Source organism: Bos indicus, chromosome 10, assembly GCF_029378745.1.
Source record: "Bos indicus isolate NIAB-ARS_2022 breed Sahiwal x Tharparkar chromosome 10, NIAB-ARS_B.indTharparkar_mat_pri_1.0, whole genome shotgun sequence".
Classification (NCBI taxonomy): Eukaryota; Metazoa; Chordata; class Mammalia; order Artiodactyla; family Bovidae; genus Bos; species Bos indicus.
In genome coordinates this window covers 56,105,788-56,130,748 of record NC_091769.1, presented here as the reverse complement: position 1 = coordinate 56,130,748, position 24,961 = coordinate 56,105,788, and the positions used below count along the sequence as shown (strand labels likewise).

Genomic DNA, 24,961 nt, shown 5'->3' with positions numbered 1-24,961 from the left:
ACAAACCTTGGTAAGGTAGCTATGGCTTTGTAATGAAATTGTAACAGAAGTTGAGAAAGAGAACCCAGTAACTGGGAAGGTGAGATTTCTATATTGGATATTTGCCTCTGGACCATGTAGGTATAAAGCATTCTCTATTTCCCCTCCAATTGCTTCTTTTTAGTATTTTTTTCTTTGTTTGTTTTTCATGTCATCCTCCAACTGAGTAGGGTTCCTAGGTTGCCTCCCATTTCTATCTACCTTAATGTTCACAACAGATACCACATGATGAATCTTCTGTGAATACTTCTTTCATCTTTTCAACAGACTTCTTAGTTCTAATGGTAACTAATAGGTACTGGGCTCTGCACTGTTTTAGATACTCTTCTAAGAACTTTACATGTGTTAACTCATTACAATTATCCCATGAGGAGATACTATTTTTGTTCCAATTTAATCAGTGTACAAGTGGTTCCCTTTTCTCCACATCCCCTCCAGCAATTATTTTTTTGTAGACTTTTTGATGATGGCTACTCTAACTGATGTGAGGATAACCTCAGTGTAGTGTTGATTTGTATTTTTCTTAAAATCAGTGATGTTGAGCATCTTTTCATGTGCCTCTTGGCCATCTGTATGTCTTCCTTGGACAAATGTCTGTTTAGGTTTTTCATCCATTTTTTTGGTTGGGTTATTTGTTGTTGTTGTTTTTTGTTTGTTTGTTATTGCACTGCATGAACTGCGTATATTTTGGAGAAACAAACAATATTGTAAAACAACTATACTCCAATAGAAAATAAAAATATGGAATAAAAAGAAGAAAAAAATATACAAGTGAAGCCAGTATAGAAGTGACTTTCTCATGCTTATATGGCTAATATGCCTCATCCAGAAGCTGTGCTGAAAACCAAAAACCATTAGTGCCCCCTCATCAAATGGAGCTTCTGAACCTAAGTTTCAGAGATTTCCACATTCTATTTACATTTTGTCCATGCAGACCCATCCTCCTTTAGTTCCCATCTCTCTCCGAGGTGGGTGCTTCTTCATTTTTAACATGATGTGAATGTTTGTGATGCCTACCTTCTGCGTATACTGATTTTCTTTATCTGGATCATTTAAGGCCAAGTTCAGCTAGTTCGGGCTTCTTGGAATCTTTATAACCCATCTTCGAATTTATGGGCTTGTTACTTGTTCATTCATTCATTTGTGCTTGTGTTTATTTGCCCAACAAATATTGTAAGTCTAATATATATCGAGCAATTTGAATATTTAAAGTTAAATAGATCATAGCCCCTGCCCCCTCAAATCACATTTGAGATATAGACACATAACTATTTCACACACATAACTGTTATATTCTAAGAATTACCATAACAAATGTGCATTCAAGGCATTGGGGGAGCACAGAGGAGGAGTGCTGGAGTCTAAAGGAGGTCAAACAAGGTGATGCTAATCCCTGCTGGATTTAAGATGTTTAGTTGCCTTAGAGACATTCATGAGTAAGATGTGGAGATAGAGGGGACAGGAAAGAAATGAAGCCAGAAGGAACAGCATGGGCAAAAGCACGTTGGTGAGGCAACAATACAATGATCACAGAACTGTTACTATTTCAGTGTGTCTTAGGCAGACATGCTTCTGGAAGTGACAGGGCATGAAACTACTGAGATAGTGATTTAAGTGGAAGGATTTACATCTTTTAAATGTATTAATTTTAAGAAAGGTTGATTTGAGAGAAGAGCCAACTTAGAGTTAAGAAGACCATATAGGATACAATTGTAGTAGTCCAGATGAGAAATTGTGGAGTTCAGCACTGAGGCATCACTAGTGGGATGAGTGAACATATATAGGGTATGGAAATATGATGGATCATATTGAATCTAGAATGATTCCTAGTTATATGTCTTGGGGAAGTCAATAATTAGGATATGATATTAAATTGAGATTAATCATTCAAGAAAATGACTAGGTGTTTGATGGAGTTTATATTTGGACAACCAGCTGATGATATTTAATAAGTGACTGAAATGTGGGTTAATTTCTAACTTTCTGTGAGTTTGGAGGTAAGTATGCCTCTGTGAAACCATCACCAAGATTGTGTTATGAACACAAGATCTACCTTCTTAGCAAAATTTTGGGTATGCAGTATTATTAACTGGGAGAAGGCAATGGCACCCCACTCCAGTGCTGTTGCCTGGAAAATCCCATGGATGGAGGAGCCTTGTAAGCTGCAGTCCATGGGGTCGCTAAGAGTCGGACACAACTGAGTGACTTCACTTTCACTTTCCACTTTCATGCATTGGAGAAGGAAATGGCAACCCACTCCAGTGTTTTGGCCTGGAGAATCCCAGGGATGGAGAAGCCTGGTAGGCTGCAGTCCATGGGGTCGCACAGAGTCGGACACGACTGAAGCAACTTAGCAGCAGCAGCAGTATTATTAACTAAAGGCACTGTGATGTACAGTAGGTCTTCAGGGCTTCTTCAACTTGCACGACTGAAACATTGTACCTTTTGGACCAATTCTTCAATAACTATTTATCAAATGTTTTTATGTATGCTGGGTTCAGGATGTTTAAAACTGGACAAGTCATATTCTTCCCATTAAATAGGACATAGTCCAGGGGATGGAAACAGGAATGAGAGTACAGTAGGGAATAATATGTATTGCTTATGCACTGGCTTGCAGGAGAGTGTGGCAAAGAGAGAGAAAAGCTCAGTGTGGGTGGTCAGTGAAGTCTTCACTGAACAAATGATTCTGAAGCTGAAACACAATTTTTATAGACAAGGAGGGCTAGACATGAATGATATTCTAGGTGGAGAGAACAGAAAAGTTATTGAGGTGTGAAAGAGAGTAGAGCTTGTAGTGAATAACAAGTTGTTCCATGTGGTTAGAATACAGAACAAGTGAGTTCATCTGTGCAACTGTGTCCACATACCCTCAGGTTTGCATTTTGAAGCAGGGCATCACTGCAGGTTAAATTTTCCTGTTCAAAATTGTTCCAACCATTATTGTCTAGATCATTGGCTCTGAATTAGTAACACAGGTCAGGAAGCCTGAACACAATTTCATGAAAATATTAGAGGCATTGACAAAATTCCTGCTTTCATCTAAACAAAAATCAGGTATTTGTTTCAAGGTTTGGGAAACCCAGGATCTTCGACAGAGTGATTAGTAGAACAATTTATTTTACTGAAGTTGGCTTTTAAATAATTTATCTACTCTACTGCTACTTAACTTTCCAATATGTCTTTTTTGTCCCCATAGGAGAAGTTGCATAGGGGTACAATAAATGTTTTTTGAATTTAATTCAGAAATTAATTTCTTGACATTTTTATTATTAGAAAACAGGTCCTGGCATGTAATTCTGAATGACTGACAAATTGTTTCAGACAAGCAAAATTTGACTCTGACTGTTTATGAAATCCAGAAGACATGGATTTAGAGTCTGTCTCTCTCCATCTTTTTGCTTCCTTCTTGCATTGCAGTGCCCTGTCTCCTATGAAACTTGGCTCCTGGCCAGAGAATGTATTCCCCAAGTCCCTGCAGAATCCTAGTGAAGTGAAATTGGCAGATTTCCAAATGGAGGGAGCTGATAAAGAGCCATCAGGCTCCTAAAACAATGTGCAGTTTATGATGTATTCTTTAAAGAATTAGAACATTTATCTACTCAAATCCATAGCTTGATATCAACAAAGATTTTTGGTCATTACTATTACTCTGTGATATATTTCAGTGATGAAATAGTTCAAGTCAACAAAATTATATGTGAATACCTATTACATACAAGGCACAGTGCTGGTAAACCAGAAAAATTAATGTAAACTGTCATTGTTGTCCAGATAATTCAAGAAGCTAACTATCACAAATATGACTTAGTTATGTGGTCATTTACATTATAAAACACCAAATCATAGGATGAATTATATATCCAACCAGTTTTTTAGTATCTTTAGACATGTTTTATTTGTGGTACAATCTCTTTTTGTGATTTGGCACTCTATCTTCAGTTATCATCTTAACCCTAGGGATGGGTTTCCTGCCACCTGCCACAAGTCTGCACTGGTTGGTTAGGGTGGCTTTGCTTTTCCAAGCCACATTCTCTAAGAACTTAGATGTATTATCCTTATTTTCAAATATAAGGTTTTCCTATTGTGTTTTTGTTGTTATTATATGCCTAAATATTATATAATTGTCTATTTTTTCAATTCATGATACTCCATTGACAAATTTGATGTCTATACAGGATGAATTTTCTCTTGGTATTTACATCATCCTATGAAATATTTTCTTACTTGGATTTCTTTAATCATTATTTAAGAAATTATCAATCATTGAATACCTAGAAAAGTAAGACTATTTGAATAAGAAAAAATCTTAAGTACATGAATAATATTAATTCAGTGAATTTTAAATGTTTGAGGTGGGGCAAATATATTTAAATTGAAATGTAATATTTGTATAAGTAAATGTAATTTTAGGAAAAGATATAAAATGGAAATGATAAGCTCATATAGTGAATATATAATAGTTATTAAAATTTGCCTGTCATCTTATACAAACTTTTCTAAATAATTACTATTACCTTTACTAGTATTTTAACTGTGTCTACCCATAAGCGATTTAGGAAAAGGAAATGATAATTTAAACACAGTTATCGGTTCTGCTTTCCTTACCTAGTTGTTTTAAAACTGTGTGTTGAAATTTCTGTGTCCCCTCTGCAATTTTTCACACACTGTGTATCTTGAAGAGTTCAAAAACTGTTAGCCATGGGCTAAATCTAGGATCAAATTCTGATATGGACTTTGTAATTCCTTTTTTTAGGTACTGCCTGAAGTTATGTGGAAATGAGAGAGACTCATGAAACCCCTCCTCCAAGAGAGAATGAATGTCTTTCATAAATGGAGCCTGGCTTCTGGTTTTCCCAGGACAGTGACACTGTGGCAGCCACAGCAGCCCTTCCTGCTATTTTCACTGATTCACAGAACATCTGAACAGTGATGCTGGCCTTGGATTTACAGAGTTCCATCCTGATACATTATTTACTTTCCTGGGACAGAAAAGCTTGCTCTAATTGCTCTCCATGGTGGCTAATGTTTTCAAGAGCCTGATTTTACCTTACATCCATAAGCTTTGCAAAGGAATGTTTACAAAGAAATTGGGAAATACAACCAAAAAAAAAGAGAATCGTCAGCCAAAAAAAGATCAAGACCTTCCTGTTGCTGGCCAGACCAAAACCCCCAAATTTTCTAACACCTTGAAAAGCACAGTAAAGAAGCTTGCAAAGTGTTCATCCACTCGCAACTTATCCACCGAAGAAGAGGAGGCTAACAAAGAATTTTCTCTCTCCCCCACATTCAGTTACCGAGTAGCTATTGCCAATGGCCTCCAGAAGAAGATTCATGTAGCCAACGGTGATCATGAGGAGCTCCTTCAGGAGTTATCTTCCATTGAGAGCTCCTACTCAGAATCACTCAGTGAACTAAGGAGCAGTACAGAAAACCAGGCACAGTCAGCACTCATGATGCCCGTTAGACGCAACAGGAAGAGCTCCAGCAGCCTGGCGCCCTCAGAGGGGAGTTCCGACGGGGAACGCACTCTGCAGAGCTTAAAGCTAGGAGCTTTACGCAAACTGAGGAAATGGAAAAAGAGTCAAGAGTGTGTCTCCTCGGATTCAGAGTTGAGCACAATGAAGAAAACCTGGGGAATCAGAAGCAAATCTTTGGACCGAACTGCCCGAAACCCAAAGACCAACGCCCTGGAGCCTGGATTCAGTTCCTCTGTCTGCATTAGCCAAACGCAGGATGTCATGGAAATGATCTTTAAGGAACTTCAGGGAATAAGTCAGATAGAAACAGAACTTTCTGAACTCCGAGGGCATGTCAATGCTCTCAAGCATTCCATTGATGAGATCTCCAGCAGCGTGGAGGTTGTGCAAAACGAAATTGAGCAGCTGCGGACAGGGTTTGTCCAGTCTCGGAGGGAAACTAGAGACATCCATGATTATATTAAACACTTAGGTCATGTGGGAAGCAAAGCAAGCCTGAGATTTTTAAATGTGCCCGAAGAAAGATTTGAATATATTGAAAGTGTGGTGTACCAAGTTCTAATAGATAAAATGGGTTTTTCCGATGCACCAAATGCTATTAAAATTGAATTTGCTCAGAGGATAGGACACCAAAGGGATTGCCCGAATGCAAAGCCTCGACCCATCCTTGTGTACTTTGAAACCCCTCAGCAAAGGGATTTAGTCTTAAAAAAATCCTATAAACTCAAAGGAACAGGCATCGGAATCTCAACAGATATTCTTACTCATGACATCAAAGAAAGAAAAGAAAGAGGGATACCATCCTCCCAGACATATGAAAGCATGGACATAAAGCTGTCTACTCCAGAGCCCAGACTTAAGAAGAACAGTTGGCACTCTCCTGATGACAGTGATGGAGAGCTGGCATCTGATCTCAATAGAAACAGTTATGCTGTACTTTCCAAGTCAGAGTTTCCAACAAAAGGAAGTGCTTCCAAGTCAAGTTCAAAATCACACAATGCTAGAGCCAAGAATAAAACTGCTAGTAGCAGCAAAATTGCAAATAAATCAGAATATGATAAACTTTCTTCACATTTGCCAGAATCGGATAACTTGGCCAAACAAACCACAACCCATTATGCAGATGTGACACCTCTCTGGCACTCACAGAGTGATTTTTTCACTGCTAAACTTAGCCGTTCTGAATCTGATTTTTCCAAATTGTGTCAATCTTATTCAGAGGATTTTTCAGAAAATCAGTTTTTCACTAGAACTAATGGAAGTTCCCTCCTGTCTTCTTCAGACCGGGAACTTTGGCAGAGGAAACAGGAGGGCACCCCTACCATGTATGACAACCCTCAGGATCAGGGTTTGAATGGGGCTCCTCTGGGTGTCCAAGGGCAGAGTGAAATTGAATACACAGAAACCGTGGACAGTGGAGTGAGTAATGGCATGGTGTGTGCTTCTGGAGACCAGAGCCATTACAGTGATTCTCAGCTCTCTTTACATGAAGATCTTTCTCCATGGAAAGAATGGAATCAAGAAGAGCAAGGAGCTGATTTAGGTTTGGATTCATCTACCCAGGAAGCTTTTGACTATGACACAAACAGTCTATCTGATCAACCACTTGATGTTTACCATAAAGACCTAGAAGACTTGGGAAAGGGCCACAGTGACCTTCAGGATGACTCTGAGAGCTATGATTTAACCCAAGATGACAACTCATCTCCATGCCCTGGGCTGGATAATGAACCACAAGGACAGTGGGTTGGCCAGTATAATTCTTATCAGGAACCTAATTCTAATGAGCTGTACCAAAACCAAAACCAGTTGTCCATGATGTATCGAAGTCAAAGTGAATTGCAAAGTGATGATTCAGAGGATGCCCCACCCAAATCTTGGCATAGTCGATTAAGCATTGACCTTTCCGATAAGGCTTTCAGCTTCCCAAAATTTGGATCTACACTACAGAGAGCTAAGTCAGCCTTGGAAGTGGTATGGAACAAAAGCACACAGAGTCTCAGTGGGTATGAGGACAGCGGCTCTTCCTTAATGGGGAGATTTCGGACATTATCCCAATCAACTGCAAATGAATCGAGTACAACCCTTGACTCTGATGTCTACACAGAACCTTATTATTACAAAGCAGAGGATGAAGAGGACTATAGTGAACCAGTGGCTGATAATGAAACAGATTATGTTGAAGTAATGGAACAAGTCCTTGCTAAGCTAGAAAACAGGACTAGTGTTACTGAAACAGATGAACAAATGCCGGAGTATGATCACCCTTCATATGAAACCCCTTATGAAACCCCACAAGATGAGGGTTATGATGGGCAGGCAGATGATGTGGTTAGTGAAGGGGGATTGGAACCCTTAAATGAAGCACCGGCTGAAATGGAAATGAAAGAAGACGAAAACCAAAACATCCCTGAACAACTAGTGGAAGTCACAAAGCCAAAGAGGATTCGTCCCTCTTTCAAAGAAGCAGCTTTGAAAGCCTATAAGAAGCAAATGGCAGAACTGGAAGAGAAGATCCTGGCTGGAGGTATTTATGTTTAACTGCTATATTATGAGCTCATTGGGTTGTGTTCTTTAGAACATGTTCTGTGTTTACTCTTGGGAGAAGGAATTTAGTTTCAAGGAATTTGCATGTTTATTCTGAGAAGAATCTTATTTTACTTGGCTCCCCCAACAAGCTGGGCTTGACAATTTAAAATCAACATGCTTTCAAATAGGTCATACTAAAATAAGCACTATACTCTGAGGATAGAGATTTCTGTGCTAGGATTAGTCAAAAAAGGCCCTTCATATTTCCAATTTAATGGCATCAGGTATCAAAGGAAGGGTGGGTGAAATCAAAGAGCAGCCTGGGGTCTACATTTTGGTTTTGTATAGGGATAGGGAGAAAGATAAACTTAATCTTAAAGAATTAAGAAAGATAGATTCCTAGATTTACCACTCCTTTCCCCATCACTTCTGTACTTTGGAGCATGCCAGCAGGAAGAACTAGGTGTACACAGCCAACCCCATCCTGAACCACGGATGACAACTTCACTCACTACTTACTGATGAAGCTAAGGGAGGACATTAACGTCCCAGGCTGTGCCGGAATGGTCACAAGTCACTCTTTTGAAGGAGTCAGTAAGGAGATAGAGACAAGTATCTTCCTCCTAAAGAGTGGAGTAGAATCTCTTGACCATTATGGAAATGAAAATAGTACCTTACCTAATAATTTTCCTTGACCTCCTAGGGGAACAATTTTGGATCATATAGTTTTGAAAAGTAGCTACATATAAGTAAAAGTTTTGTTGACTTTTAATTTCTCAACCAAACTTTATCTCAGTCCCTTAAAATTTACTTTATTTGCATGCTTATCTCTTTATATCTTTAGGATAGTTTGATATAATCTCAGTTTTAATTGATCATATACTGTTAATGGTTTCTTTGAATATGGAAATGTCATCTTCAAAATACTCTACATAATACTTCACAAATTTATATATTTATATGATCAAACATTATTTGTTATTATAAAATAATATAATAATTTATTTATCTGGTAGCTGATTATGGCTTCATTTTCTGTGATCAGATACAACTTCAAACTGGTCATGTTCTGGCTAACATGGGTGGATCATTGACTAAACAGATACCTTCATGATTAAACTATTTTAGACCCTAAAACAATTGAAATAACTATTATGGTTCTCTGTTCTAAAATTCTGTTCATATAAAACAGCATATCTTATGTAATTTTTTTAAAAAACATAAGTCAAGGGCATCTTGGGTACATAGGCTGTGTTTTTTGGTTGTTATTTTTAAAGGGAAGCATTGTCAAATATTTTTAAAATTGATTTGAAACGGCAGTAGCTAAAATTTTATGTAAATGTAATGCATACTGGAATATCTTATTTTGGAGTGACTTTTAATACTAGATATTCTTATTACTGAAACTCAGTTCATAGTTCAAAGCCTGAAATACAGGTCAGGATTTTGACATTATATTTTACTTACTCTGGATTCAGAGAGATCTACTCAAAAGCATATTAAGAATAAGCAAAGTGTGTAGGTGTGTGTGTTTGTTGTGGTGCAACACATGAGTGTTTTCATGCCAATTGGTTAAGGTATCCAAAATGTTAGGCAATATTATAAATACAATGAAACTATATGTTTCAAAAAAGAAAGTGGATCTTCATCAACTCATAAAAAGGTCCCCAGTTAGCAAACTTTTGCAAGGTAGTTTGTTACTTATAATGACTATTTACATAGCTAAAATCCTAGTCTTTCAGTGGTACTTATCCTCAGAAAATATGAATTCATTTGGTTATTCACACAGCACCCACTTCGGAATCCTAACATAGGAAAAACAATTGTGTACCACATACCTAACACACCAGGTGTGTCATACCTGACACACTGACTCCAGATGACTCAAACCACTCTACCATCTTGGAACTTGGCTTATTGTCCTATGAGCCAACTTTGAATGGAATCTGTTGGATATCATTTATCCTACAGGAAAGCATACATACATCTTTAAGATGCTCTCTGATGGCTTGAAAGGCACCAGATTGACTACCCAGGAGGTTGCAGTAGCCTAGATTTTAAAGGCCATCTCTTCTCTCTTTGGCAGCAGTCAGGCAGTTGTCCCCCTCCTGTGACACCAATATGCCTCATGAGGAAGGGCAGCCAAGGGAGGGCATTTTTCAGGCCCCTTCCCGGTTCAGAGCATCCCAAAGAGGTGCCAATCGTCATGATGGCTTCTGTGCCCATGGCCATCTGCTTACTGGGCTTTGGGCAGATGCCAGCGTATTTTTCTCTTCATGACGATGCAGTCACCATTAGGTAGCAGTGCTGTCTTCTCTCCATTACTGACCTGGCAAGATTGGACCTTAGATCTCTTGCTGTAAACAATGTGGGAGGTGGTTCTCCTTGATGGAATTGTTGGCTTATGAATTTGAATCAATTATTTCAACTTTTGTCTTCAGGGTCCTGGTAAAGAGGGACTTTTTAAAGACCCCAGTGTACATGGATGTTTGATGCCAGTTTATATGAGAATCTTAACTTTGAACAGCAGGCCAATCAGGAGAGAGATTTTAGTCTACATGTAGTCAGAACCTCCACGAGGCCATATTCTTCCCTTGCTGCTGGACTCTATGTGTGTAACTGGTCTGAAACACACCATGATGGTGAATATCTGATCCCCTTCCCTTAGCCTTTCACCACCCATCGACTGGAATTAATTAATATCTCCTCTGAATTTCCCTATACCTATTTCTTGGAGCTCTGGTGTCCACCTTTATAATGACAATTTATCTGTATTCCTTATGTTCTCTTCTAAGGTGTAATCTGAGGGTCAGAAGTCTTGTCTTTTCATTCTTTCATTTGACCAGTGCTTTATACAAAGATGGCACTGAATGTGTTGGATGAATGGCTACATCAAAGGAAGCAGGATACTGAATAAAAAACATGAGCTTTCAAGTAAAATCCAAATCCAAACTGTGGCCTTTACTTGCTAAACTGTGCCTTTATTTCCTAGGGGTTCAGAATGATTAGAGATGCAACCTTATAATTGAGTACTATTATATACCAGGCATTTTCCCAGCGTTTTATCTATCTTTTTATTCCTTTGTCTCTTAAAGCATCACTGTAAGTTTGATTCCATTATTATCTCATTTTACAGGTGAGGAAACTGAGATGCGGAAAGCTTACATAACTTGTTCAGTGTCATACAGGTAGTAAGATGGTGAATATAGAATTAAATAGATGGTTAATTTGGTTTTTGAGAGCAGCCATATGCTTACTCCCCTCAAAGATTGTTTTGTTCATGTTTTAAGGTGGAGAGACGTGATGAAAGATGGAGGTAACCTTGGCCACAGGCAGGGCTGATTCCAACTAAAGGATTTTCACAAGAAAATAGAAATACTATGAAAAGCACTGAGGTTTTATTGTTAAATAGTTCATTCTCAGTTTTTCTAGTCCAAATGCATGGTTCATCTTATAAACCAAGGCTTGTAGAGCCCAAAAAATACTGTACAACAGATGTTTGAAGGATGATGTTCTAAAGTCTGAGTACACTTTACAAGGAATTAGATTCTAAAGTCAGTTTGAAGTAAGTTTTTCAAGAAAAATAGTAAAAAATGTTTTGTTTTGAAATGTCATTTCCAGGCTGCCTGTACGTTCTGGAAGAGGCTGCTGCTAGACAGGATTGTAAAGTCCATGAGTGAATTTCCCTTTCCATTGCTACTGTAATGCCAGAGCCTGCCCCAGTATCTGGCATATTTATCTAGTCCACAAATAAATGCTAGACTCCTCTCTAGTTCCGTGGAGAATTCTTAGAATTCAGATAAACTTTAAATTTCTTTCTTTCTATTAAAAAGACTTTTTAAATCAGATATATTTTAATATAGTACAAAAGGGAGAATGTGATGGAGAGTGAAAACTTGACTTTTCTCACCTTTGGCTCAGTTAATCACATCTTTCTTTCTATGATGATGTTAACTTATACATCTTTAAAAACTTACTGAATTTACTTAAATTCCAGGTTTAATGTTAAAGAATAAATATTTCAACTAAGTTTTGGAGGTTTGTTGGTCCAAGTTTATCTATCAAGAGGTGCTTACACTTTTGAACATCTCTGGGCCTCTGCTGTGGAGAGTCCAGCTCAGGAGCTACGAAGTCTGCCTTTTTAGGGTGTTCTCTGAGGCAAGTGAGCATCAGAGCACAATTGAAGAGTGCCACTGAGTACTGTGTAGCAAATACTATACCTGCCCACGAAGGATTGTTTCATCTCCTCTTTTCTAATTGGAAGAGATAGAATCAGTCTAAGAAAATGTGTGAATAATTTGCTTAAAATAAAGAATGATTTATAATTCTCCAGAGCAGCAGGTTATTACACTTATGAGGAGGTTTTGGTAATTTCTACACATTAAAATATAGAGAAGCAATATATATAGTCCTTCAAATGTAAACATTCTTCTTCAAGGCAAGTATAACAGTACTAGTAATAACAAAAGACAGCCCATTTGTAAAATGTTCTATTTAAAATCAGTGCATAGCAATACAGTTTTGGTTTAGTATTGTTTGCTTCCAAATACTCGATAATTACTTAAAATATCAAGTGATTGTCTTGGTTTTTGAGACAGGCTATGATCTATGTAAGGAGTGAAGGGGCCAAGGATCCTTACAGGCAGTGGAAACAGCTAGCATCTCTGCTTCTTGCTAGACAGAAAGCCCAAAATGCCCAAAGGAGTAATTTTTTTAGGAGAGAGGATTGGTGCTCAAAAGAACACATGTGTTTATAAATCACTTGAGTGGGGAGACAGGTAATGCTGGTGTGTACAAGAAGATAGTTCCAAGTGGACCCAAAGCTATTATTCTGATGTGGTATGGAACTAAGAGATAGGAAGAGAACCAACACATGCATAACACCTTCCAATTCTATTCACCTCCAGAATCTTTAAGTACATATTTAATCTTTGTTGTATGGTATTAGCCCCACTTTGCAAATGAGGTGACTGAGTCTTAAAGAGGCAAAGGCAGGTCTGAGGCTACACAGCTAGTAAGAGTATTGATGGAAATTGATGTACATATAACAGAATTCAGCACCTGATGCTCTTTCCATGACATCTCATTGCAGGTGTAGGTGAGTCTTTTCATGAAGGGACATAGCTTATATTTTTAAGCATACGGATAAGTTATGCTTTTAAGATCAGCCAGTTTTGTGTTGGCTGCTGTAGTAAATATTGATCTCTGTTAACACAAAGCAAGTGATAATAGTTTGGGATGAGATAGTGTCATATTTTTTAAAAAGTTTAGAAAATCTGGAAGGGTGACAGTTCTCATATTAAAAGACTATAGAAATTAAGGAGTGCCAGTAATCAGAGTTTTTGAGGAATGAAAGCATTTTACAGGAGGTAGAGAAGAAATTCACAAGGATACACAAAGGTCAGCTTTTAACAGGAACAATGAATTTCTAGGGTTCAAAGATTTTGTTTATTTATAATTATTAATGGCTCCAAACTGTATTCCTATAACATTTGTCTTTGTAGGGAAACTAAAAATATAACACATTTTACAAGGAAATATTAACTGATGATGAAAGATGATTTCCAGATTATACTAATAATATTGCTTCAAAGCCTGCAGTATAGATTTCAAACTCCAGGGATTCAAGGAAAGGTATTATGCCAAAATCTCAGATGGATAGGGTTTTTTTTTGTTTTTTTTTTCCCGCTAATGTCATTGTTCATATAGTTTTTGCAAGTTCAAATAGAGAGCTTCTATAGAAATTGTGAATCATGTGAGACTTTTCTGTGGAGTGTGGGATAAAATAAAGAAACTGGAGTCTGGTGTAAGACACAGGAAAGTATGGCCTAGTCAATTGTTATTGATTAGGTTAGAGTTTGAGGTGCTGGGATCTGACTAGATATACCCACTGGGGTAACTCAGGCTCTGGGATAAATCTCAGGAGGAAGTGAAGAACGAAAGCCCAATGCATTAGAGGAAAATCTCCTACTTGGAAAACATACCTCAGACTACAAGTGACTACTAGGGAACCTAGAGTCTAACTCTGGGCATCAGTTGGGGAGGTAGAGAGCAGCCAAGAACAGAGAGGACTGGGGACCTGATGTGGGCACGAATTTCCCCCAGGAAGGCAGTTTTTTGATTGGGCCTTGGTTACTTGTTTAGGGATTAGGAAAGGATCTGAACATCTCAGAATAGTAACTACTCAGAGGAAAGCAAATCCCGGAGGGATTGATATACTAGATTGGTCATCTAGAGAGTGACGCAAATATCTGAACCTGGATCTCTAGTCAGTAATGAGTCTCTAATACAGGTTAAAAAAATAGCTTGATTGTTCCCCTGGCATCCAAGGATTGAGCTCAACTTGCAGGCAGTGACCTGATGCTGAGTTTCAGGTTGCTGGGTTACCCTGACCCCAAATAAAACTGGTCTCCATGATAAGGTATTATTAATAGTTTAGGTTGCCTCCATAGACTACAAGACCAGAAGGAACTAAATGCATTAATAGATTTCTTCACCATTGTTTATTCCAACCTACGGTATGCATTTTCTTATTCTTTTTAAAAGGAAATTGTTTTATGGAATCTTGTTAACCATCTCATTCATCAAACTTGGTTCACACTGGGTCTCAGCTACTTCCAAAATAAAAGAAACCCTTAGAGGATAAAAATGAATAACATTCAGCAGATTCTAACAACTATGATATGACTCTGTAGTCAATCCCAAGGATACTTTGAGCAGTGTTACTTAAAATAAATATCTCTCTCTACTCCCTCCAGCCATCTTCACTGCCCCAACTAATCCCTTACTTCTTCTCCAATTTAACCATCATTACTACTTTAAAAAGGATAGAACTAATCTCCAAGTATTAAACTTGATGTTTATGTGGGTATTTTTTATTGTAGTGTTGGCACACACAAACACACACATTAATTTTCTTAAGAACCCTGTAAGATAGGTGGCTTGAAAATAGATAACATTTACTGAGTGCTTTGTTATGTGCCAGATACTTTTCCACATATTTTACACTATATTAAGTCATATAATCCTCACGATAATCCTATGAGATGGATACTGCTATTATCTCCATTTTATAGATAAGAAACAGAGGTAAATTTACCTAAGGAGAGGAGAAAAAAAGGAACTAAGAAGTACAAGAACCAGGATTTAGAGTTAGCATTTCTTTTCCAGATTCTATGTGCTTACTCACTGCTGCTGACTTTAAGATTTCAGAAATTAAGTATTGCTATTCAACTTTATAAGATGGAGATGTGAGCTGGCAAAATGTTGATTTACCTGACAGCATGGATTTATCAGCAGATCTGCAGTTACCAGCTGTCCTCCCAAATCATAAGCCAGCACTCAAGCTATCAGACCGTTCTTCCATTTTACATGACATTATTACAGGAAACATGATTATCCAAGTATCATTTCTGTGAAACTCGTGATAAACTTGTTGGTTGCAAGTAATAGTGGCAACAAGAAATGACAGATTGAATATGATCTTACTTCCCGGAGATGTAGGTTAAGCTTCCCCTTTCCTTAATGCCTTTTCTGATGCTTAATGATGTCTTGTGGAAAGTTCATGGCTTTCATTTTCTATTTCTGTTCTTTAGTGATTACAGTTAAAGACATACACACTCTTATGGGCATGCACACACACAGAAGATGTGAATTTACTCAGTGTTAACAGGGTCGTATTTTACTATCTGAGGAAGATCAATAGGATAATTCCCAAGTTGATCAACATTCTCTTTGCAGTTTCTCAACACACAAAACAACTTTTGTGCTGCTTCCTTTTTTTTTTTTTTTTAAGAATTAACTCTCACAGATTTAATTCTCGTACAACATCAGTGAGATAGCCAACCTCTTCAAGTATCTGTTCCCTCAAGTTCATTACTAGCTGTTATGTAGGTTGTAAAACTGGCACGTGATGGGACCAAGGATCAGCTCCAGGACTTCTGAATCCTATTCTGATGCCCTGTACACACAGCATACCCTTAGCTACTATATACGTCTATGCTTCTTTCTTCTGGACTTGAGAACACCTAGTGTGCAATACAAACTTTTGGAGCTGTGTCAAGAGTATCTCTCTGCTGAATATTAAAGTTAAGGTTTCTCAGATTTTAGAATACAGAAGGATCACTTGGAAGCACTTGGTGAAAATATAAATTCCTTGACCAAATCTTTGGTTAATCTCAATGCAAGATGAGTCATGGATCACATTAAGAAATACATATTAATTAATAGTTAATAATACTGCTTTTGTCCTTTTGTTTTTTGTTGGATGATTTCATGTTCCATTGGCTTGAGTTTTCATTTTTGTGTTGATGGTCCTGAATCAGTGTCTTTGGGCTAACTCTTCCTTCCCCAAAACTAGACATTCATTCTTTTAGTCATTAGTTCACCCACTAGTTCCTTCATTCCTTAATAAGTATCTAATTGCCTGGCTAGGCATCTGGGTTATAGTAGTGACAAATCTTATTTGGTCTTTGTCCTTGTGAAGTATGTATGATGAATTTAAATTTCAAAAGCATACAAATGCGTCATTTTAAACTGTGTGGGAGAAATAAGTAGAAAGTGCTAAGACAGCATCTTATTTGAAGTTTAGAAAAGTCTTCCCTGAGGAAATGACATCTACCCTGAAGTCAGAAGAATGAATACCATGAACTAGGCTAAGGGAAATAAAAGAAGCATTCCAGGCGGAGGAAGTGTATTGAGCCAGAATCTTAAGGCAGACAGTGCTGTGATATATTTAAGAAAATTAAGGAAAGCCTGATGTGGCTGGAGTCTATCAAGCAAGGCAGAGAATGGCATGAGACAAATCTGGTGAAATATCCAGAGCCCAGATTTTTCTGAGTCTTGTGGAGCAGTTGGCACTTTTTCTTTTCTCCTAGTTACCACAGATTGACCAAAATGAATGTAGGACTTGATTCAAATGGGATATTCCATCGGTCTCAAACTCACCATGCCTAACAGCAAACTTTCTTCATCCTCTGTCTCCTAATCCTGCTTCTCCTCCTGGATTTCCTCTCTCAGTACATGGCACCACTACCCTTTGTTTGCTCAGGTCAGAGAACCATCGTTCTTAGACCCTTCCTTGTCACTCTTTAGTAGACATTTGTCTTCTTTTTGGCTGCTCAGCATCTGAATTCCTTTCTTTCTGATATTCCTGATGTGTAAGTCCTTGCAGGGAGGTGCTTCTGAAGCTGGAGGTGACTGGAAATGCATCCTCCCTTCACTTAGCAGCCCAGACTTGAGAACAGGACTTAAGGCTTCATTAACCCTCAATCCATCAAGAATTCTGAATTTGAATCAGTTATTTCACAAGCCCTGACCATTTGACCATCTAATTATCTCTCAACCATAGCAAATTCTTTCCAACTTCTTGTCTCTACCCTAGTTCTAGAAACCATCATCTCTTGCCTGGACTATTACTAGAATCTCCTGTCTTTTTGCCCTAGTTCCACTGTGGTCCCCACAGTCCATCACCTTTGTGTGTCCAGAGACACATACAAATCCACAAATCTTTTAAGAACATCTTTGTAATACTTTGAGGATGAGGTCCAGCAAGCATTGGGCTCATCATGCTGAAAGTGCCTATTGCTGCTTCCCTCATAGGCAGTGAGTTGCTGGTCATTGCCAGGCATCTCTCACAATATCCCTCAATGACCACCAATGAGGTAGCCAAGCAGAGGGTTAAACACAGGGGCCCTGGAGTCAGCCTCCAAGTTGTCTAATCTCAGGCAAGTTGTTTAATTTCTCTGTGGCTGAGTTTCCTCAAACTCAGCAAATAATAATCGTACCTCCATGTACTAAAAATAAATAAATAAAAATAAAGTGGGTTTTCAGACAAACCAGTAAGTATCAGTAGGGAGCCAATCTATCCAAAAAGCAAAGAGATTTCTTATTTTGATCTTAAACTGTTTCTGAGAAATTTTTGCCAGAAGTCAAATGGTACTATTATCTTCTTTCTTTCTTTCTTTTTGGCTGTTGGGTCTTTGTTGCTTTGCAGGCTTTCTCTAGTTGCGGCGAGTGGGGTCTGCTCTTCACTGCAGTGTACAGGCTTCTCATTGCAGTGGCTTCTCTTGTTGAGCAGCACGCGTTCTAGGCCATGCAGGCTTTGGGAGTTGCAGCTCCTGTGTTCTAGAGCATGGGCTCGGTAGTTATGGTGCACAGGCTTAGTTGCTCCACGGCATGTGGGATCTTCCCCACCCAGGGATTGAGCCTGGGTCTCCTGCATTGGCAGACAGATTCTTTTCCACTGAACCACAAAGGAAGCCCCAAGTACTATTACCTTCTTATATGTTTCCTAACTGAACTAAACCATTTAGAATGCATTTTGAGAAGTGATCAATTATATTATTATTTTTGTGGTTTGACTTCTTGAAAGACTGAGCCTCGGCAACTTAGCACAAAGTGCTGGACACAGTATTAATAACTACAGTTATTGATGTTTTCATGGAACATGAAAACATGCAACTTCTGGCTGGTTAACTGTTTTGCCTCAGGGCAATTTCAGCACAGAGAACCAAGGAAATCCAACAGCATTTTTTGAGTACTAGAAGTGTGATGTGCTCAGAATTAGGGCTTTGGGATGGGAGAGAACACAAGACACAAGGCTTAGATTTGCTCCTTGATAAGGTTACAACCTAATTCAGGTCAGTTCAAAATTATTTCTTTTAGGGATAGCAGATGCAAATTAGCATATATAGGATGGATAAACAATAAGTTCCTACTGTTTAGCACAGTGAACTATATTTAATATCCTGTGATAAACTCTAATGAAAAAGAATATGAAAAAATATATGTGTGTTTGTATAACTGCATCATTTTTCCATACAGCAGAAATTAACACAACATTGTAAGCCAACTATTCAGCAATTAAAAAAAAAAACAACAAAATGGTTTCTTAAACTGTTTTAAGAGACACTGTGGCTTGTAATCAAATATTATTATTCAATTGTTTATTATAAAAATATTCATTAGCACTTACCTGAATGTGTACAGTGAAGGACATCATAATTATAATTAGGAGAGGACATAGAAAAGATAAATCACCAGATAGCTAATGACAATTACTATTTAATTATTAATTCTCATTTAACATGTAGCTGTTATTACTAGTAAGCCTAGAAAATAAAAAGGAATCATCACATTAAAGATAGCAACTAACATTTATTCATCTCAAACTATATGACAGAAGTGAATCCTTTGCATTCAATTTTCAGCTGAAGTCTCCACAAACCACTGAGTGCGGCAGTGTTTCTGGAGCTTCAGGTCACACATCTGAGCCTTTCTCTGGTTTTGGCTGCAGCTGTCATGGACCACAGCATGGGTGCTCAGCCTCATCTTTCACTGCCAGCCTCCCAACTCAAACAGGTGCCTTCATTCTTTTGAATTTCTGCTTTGGAGTCTCCCTGATGTTCAGGGATTCTCATCAGCAGCCTTCACGCAAAGGTGTTGTGGGGTTATTAGAAAAATGCATCAGCCTTCTACCTACCCTTCAGGAGACCACAGCTCTGGAGGGCCTTGCTGAATCAAGCCCCTGTTGTCTACAGCAGCAGCCCCAGCGATGCACCCTTAGACTAGACCCTACTTCTCTACCTCGTTCTTACTGCTTCTCCTTTCTGCTTCTAGGGACCACTTCCCAAAGAAGCTACTTATACCCTCATGTCCTCGTCCTAACTTCTACTTTTGTGGAAACCCAAACTAAGACATGCAGTCATGACTATTAATGACCTCACTTTACTGAAGAGGTAACAGAGACTCAGGCCATTAAGTTTAGTGTCATTTACCTAGCTGAGTCACCTTAAGCTGAGCCAGGGTTTGAATGCTCGCTCTTAATTATTATACTGCCTCTTGTGAACAATAGGAAGATATTGATATTTATGAAAAAGGCCTCACTAATTGTAATCAGAATGCCTAGGTTTGAGAGACCTTAGAAATGATTTTAGACAGTGATGTGAAGTGGGTTAGAGATTAGTGTTAGTGACAGCACTGAATGAGTAAACACACTTCTGTGTATATTGAAGACTATCAGGACTAGATTGTGTAGAAGTGAATGGGGCTTACATGCTTCTTACTACCGCCCCCCACCAGCCCCTGGCTCCCAGTATCCTGGGCTGGCAAGTTCTGTGTCCACTGCTCCCTGCCTTATCATCCCCTGCCCTTCCCAACACTGCTTTGTAGAGTGACTCTGATATTTATTGTAATTGATTTTCAGTTCATTAACTGCATCTCCTGGGGATGTTGGCATTTTTACGCCTTTTCTCTTCTGTGATACAATGACAGGTTTTCTTGCTGATAAAGCCATTTAAGGAATTGTCAAACAGATGAACTATATAGTTTCTGGATAGGTGAGTTTGTCCAGATATCCTGAAATCTCACCATTTCAGTAACAGAGCACACATAAGGCCAGGCTTGAATGAAACTATCTTTAAACAATTTGAAGTCTCTACATTTTTGACGTGGGGTTAACAGGACTGATAGTCATGTAAAGAATCAGAGCGATATTTCTGTGCAAATATTTTGGAAGGAACACAAGTGTGTGTTTGCCTGACTGAGTGTGTATACATGCATAATGACCCAATTGGGCAGGTAACAAATGATTTTCACAGATGCCTTTTATAGTCAATACAAGAATAAAAACCAGACAGTAAATCTTTGATCTGGCTCCATAAATTTAGCCACAGTCCCAGTCAAGTATGTTATAAAATAATGTGGATACATTATTTTTCAGTTCAGTTCAGTTTAGTCGCTCAGTCATGTCCGACTCTTTGCGACCCCATGGACCGCAGCACACCAGGCCTCCCTGTCCATCACCTACTCCTGGAGTTTACCCAAACTCATGTCCATTGAGTCGGTGAAGCCATCCAACCATCTCATCCTCTGTCATCCCCTTCTCCTCCTGCCTTCAATCTTTCCCAGCATCAGGGTCTTTTCAGATGAGTCAGCTCTTCACATCAGGTGGCCAAAGTATTAAAGTTTCAGCTTCAGCATCAGTCCTTCCAATGAATACTCAGAATTGATCTCCTTTAGGATGGACTGGTTGGATCTCCTTGCAGTCCAAGGGACTCTCAAGAGTTTTCTCCAACACCACAGTTCAAAAGTATCAATTTTTTGGTGCTCAGCTTTCTTTATAGTCCAACTCTCACATCCCTACATGACTACTGAAAAAACCATAGCCTTGGCCAGATGGACTTTTGCTGGCAAAGTAATGTCTCTGCTTTTTAATATGCTGTCTAGGTTTGTCATACATTAATATTAAAACCAATTATTAAACAAAAAATTTTTTTTGCAAATCACTGATGAACTTTGTCATACATTTTGTCTGTTACAACTCTAAATTATTTCACAGGTCCTTGATTCTTATGGTCGGTTGCTTAAGTAACTCATTTTTCTTCCCAAAACTTAACTAGTCAATGGAGTATTAATTAGAAGGATCTCCTTTTCTCATGAAAAAGACATGGCTCTGTGCATCTTCTAGGCTGAGAAATATTATAGAAGTGCTGAGTACTATTATTGAGCTATGAATGTATTTATTACTATATTTATTACTATAATTTGATTCTGTTGCTGGCTTTTGTTTCTCTGGCATTGTTCAGTGTGAGTATAAATTATTTAGAAAGAAGAAACAGTTTGTGGATAAAAAAGTTATTTCCATGTCAAGGTAAATCAAATCAGATGGACAAGAAAACACTCTTCTGATTACAAGACTGAATAAACATGAGGGATGCTTGGAAACTTTGTCCAACCTCTTGGACTTCCCTGTTGATAACTCAGGTTTGAAGTGTAAATAACTTTCCAACAATTGCTTATTTATCATACTCTCTTTAGCACAAGGTACCCAGTTTTTGGAAAACTCAGACTCTCTTATTTATTTATTTTTATTGAAATATAGTTGACTTACAATATTGTATTATTTTCGAGTAAACATCACAGTTATTCAATATTGATATAGATATACTCCATAAAGAGTTACTATAAAGTACTGGCTATATTCCTTGTGCTGTACATTATATCCTTGTATCTAATTTATTTTACACCTAGTCGTTTGTTCCTCTTAATACCCTTCACCTATCTTGCCTATCCCCCAACCCCTTTCCCCACTGATAACCATTAGTTTGTTATCTGTCTGTTTCTATTTTGTTATATTCGGTCATTCGTTTTATTTTTTAGATTCTACATATAAGTGGAAAGAGAGTGTGCTGTCTTTTGTCAATGGTTTCCTTTGCTGTGCAAAAACTTTTAAGTTTAATGAGGTCCCATTTGTCTACTTGTGCTCTTGTTTCCTTTGTGTGATGAAACAGATCAAAAAAATATTAAGTTCCATGTCAAAAAGTGTATGGCCTGTGTTTATTTTCATCTGGGAGCTTTATGGTTTCTGGTCTTATATTTAGATCTTTAACCCATCTTGAGTTTATTTTTGTATATGGTGTTAAAAAGTGTTCTAATTTTATTCTTTTACATGTAACTTTCCAGTTTCCCCATCAACACTTACTGAAGAGACTGTCTTTTCTCTATTGTGTATTCTTGCCTCCTTTGTCATAGATTAATTGATGATATGTGTATGGGTTTATTTCCGGGGTCTCTATTTATACCATTGATCTTTATATCTGACATATAGCTGGAAATCAAGAAGTATGATGCTTCCTGCTTTATTTCTTAAGTTTTCTCTGCCTATTTCAGGTCTTATGTAGTTTTATACAAATTTTAAGGTTATTATTTGTTCTAATTCTGTGAACATGGTGGTTTGACAGGGATTGCATTTAATTTGTAGATTTCTCTGTGTAGTATGGACATTTTAATATTAATAAGATTAATTATTCCATCATGTGAAATGTTGGGCTGGATGAAGCCCAAGCTGGAATCAAGATTGTAGGGAGAAATATCAATAACCCCAGATATCCAGCTGACACCACCCTTATGACAGAAAGTGAAGAAGACCTAAAAGCCTCTTGATGAAAGTGAAAGAGGAGAGTGAAAAAGTTGGGTTAAAACTCAACATTCATAAAACTAAGATTATGGCATCCAGTCCCATCACTTCACAGCAAATAGATAGGGAAACAATGAAAACAGTGAGAGACTATTTGGGGGGGCTCCAAAATCACTGCAGATGGTAATTGCAGCCATGAAATTAAAAGATGCTTGCTTCTTTGAAGAAAGGCTATGACAAACCTAGGCAGAATATAAAAAAGCAGGGATATTACTCTGCCAGGAAAGGCCTGTCTAGTCAAAGCTATGGTTTTTCCAGTAGTCATGTATGGGTATGAGATTTGGACTATAAAGAAAACTGAAGGCCAAAGAATTGATGCTTTTGAACTCTCATGTTGGAGAAGACTCTTGAGAGTCCTTTGGACTGCAAGATGAAACCAGTCAATCCTAAAGGAAATCAGTCCTGAATATTTGTTGGAAGGACTGATGCTAAAGCTGAAGCTTCAATACTTTGGCTACCTGATGCAAAGAACTGACACATTGGAAAAGACCCTGATGCTGGAAAGATTGAAGGTGGGAGGAGAAGGGGTCAACAGAGAATGAGATGGTTGGATGGCATCACCGACTCGATGGACATGAGTTTGAGCAACCTCCAGGAGTTGATGAAGGACAGGGAAGCCTGGTGTGCCACAGTCCATTGGGTCAGAAAGAGTCAGACATGATTGAGCAACTGAACTGAACGGAAAATTAATTATTGCAATCCATAAACATGGACTACCTATACAATTATTTGTATCCAGACTTCTTTTAAAATGAAACAGCAGAAAACATAGAAGACAGGTAGATTTAATGTAGCATTTCTTAGACTAATGGGTCTTAGGCTTTAAGGAGCATTCTCAATGATTTAGCCCAATTCTGTCATTTGAGAGTGGAGGAAAATGAGGACCTGGAGGTTAGATGTTTTGTCTAAGATCACACAGTGATGGTGCTCAAGAGCTTACTACAAACTGATTCGCCTCATGTTCAGTTCAGTTCAGTCCCTCAGTCGTGTCCAGCTCTTTGCAACCCATGGACTGTAGCACACCAGACTTCCCTGTTCATCACTAACACCCAGAGTTTGCTCAAACTCATGTCCATCAAGTCGGTGATGCCATCCAACCATCTTAACCTCTGTCGACCCCTACTCCTCCCACCTTCAATCTTTCCAGCATCAGGCCTTTTCCAATGAGTCAGTTCTTCGCATCATGACTAAAATATTGGAGTTTCAGCTTCAGCATCAGTCCTTCCAGTGAACACCCAGGACTGATCTCCTTTAGGATGGACTGGTTGGATCTCCTTGAAGTCCAAGGGACTCTCAAGGGTCTTCTCCAACACAAGAGTTCAAAAGCATCAATTCTTTGGCCTTCTTCTAATTTCATGGCTTCAGTCACCATTTGCAGTGATTTTGGAGCCCCCCAAAATAAAGTCTGTCACTGTTTCCATTGTTTCCCCACCTATTTGCCATGAAGTGATGGGGCCAGATGCCATTATCTTACCTTTTTAAATGTTGAGTATTAAGCCAACTTTTTCACTCTCCTCTTTCACTTTCATCAAGAGGCTTTTTAGTTCTTCTTCTCTTTCTGCTGTAACAGTAGTGTCATCTGCATATCTGAGGTTATTGATATTCCTCCTGGCAATCTTGATTCCAGTTTATGCTTCATCCAGCCCTGCATTCCACATGATGTACTCTGCATATAAGTTAAATAAGCAGGGTGACAATATACAACCTTGACATACTCCTTTCCCAATTTGGAACCAGTCTATTGTTCAATGGCGTTGAAACATGAATAATATCATATATGAAATGAGTCACCAGTCCAGGTTCGATGAATGATACTGGTTGCTTGAGGCTGGTGCACTGGGACGACTCAGAGGGATGGGAGGGAGGAGGGAGGAGGGTTCAGGATGGGGAACACATTTATATCTGTGGCGGATTCATATTGATATATGGCAAAACC

At 38.3% G+C, this 24,961-nt stretch overlaps 1 protein-coding gene across 2 annotated transcripts in view; it reads left to right on the top strand.

Moving 5' to 3' along the window:
* UNC13C (unc-13 homolog C) overlaps positions 1-24,961 on the top strand; it is a 723,080-nt gene that overhangs the window by 38,258 nt on the left and 659,861 nt on the right. For both annotated transcript variants that reach the window (XM_019968805.2, XM_070797523.1), the window contains one exon: positions 4,796-8,046. In XM_019968805.2, coding sequence (XP_019824364.2) covers positions 5,055-8,046 — 2,992 coding nt within the window. In that variant the 5' untranslated portion in view covers positions 4,796-5,054. The remainder of the gene's footprint in view (positions 1-4,795; positions 8,047-24,961) is intronic.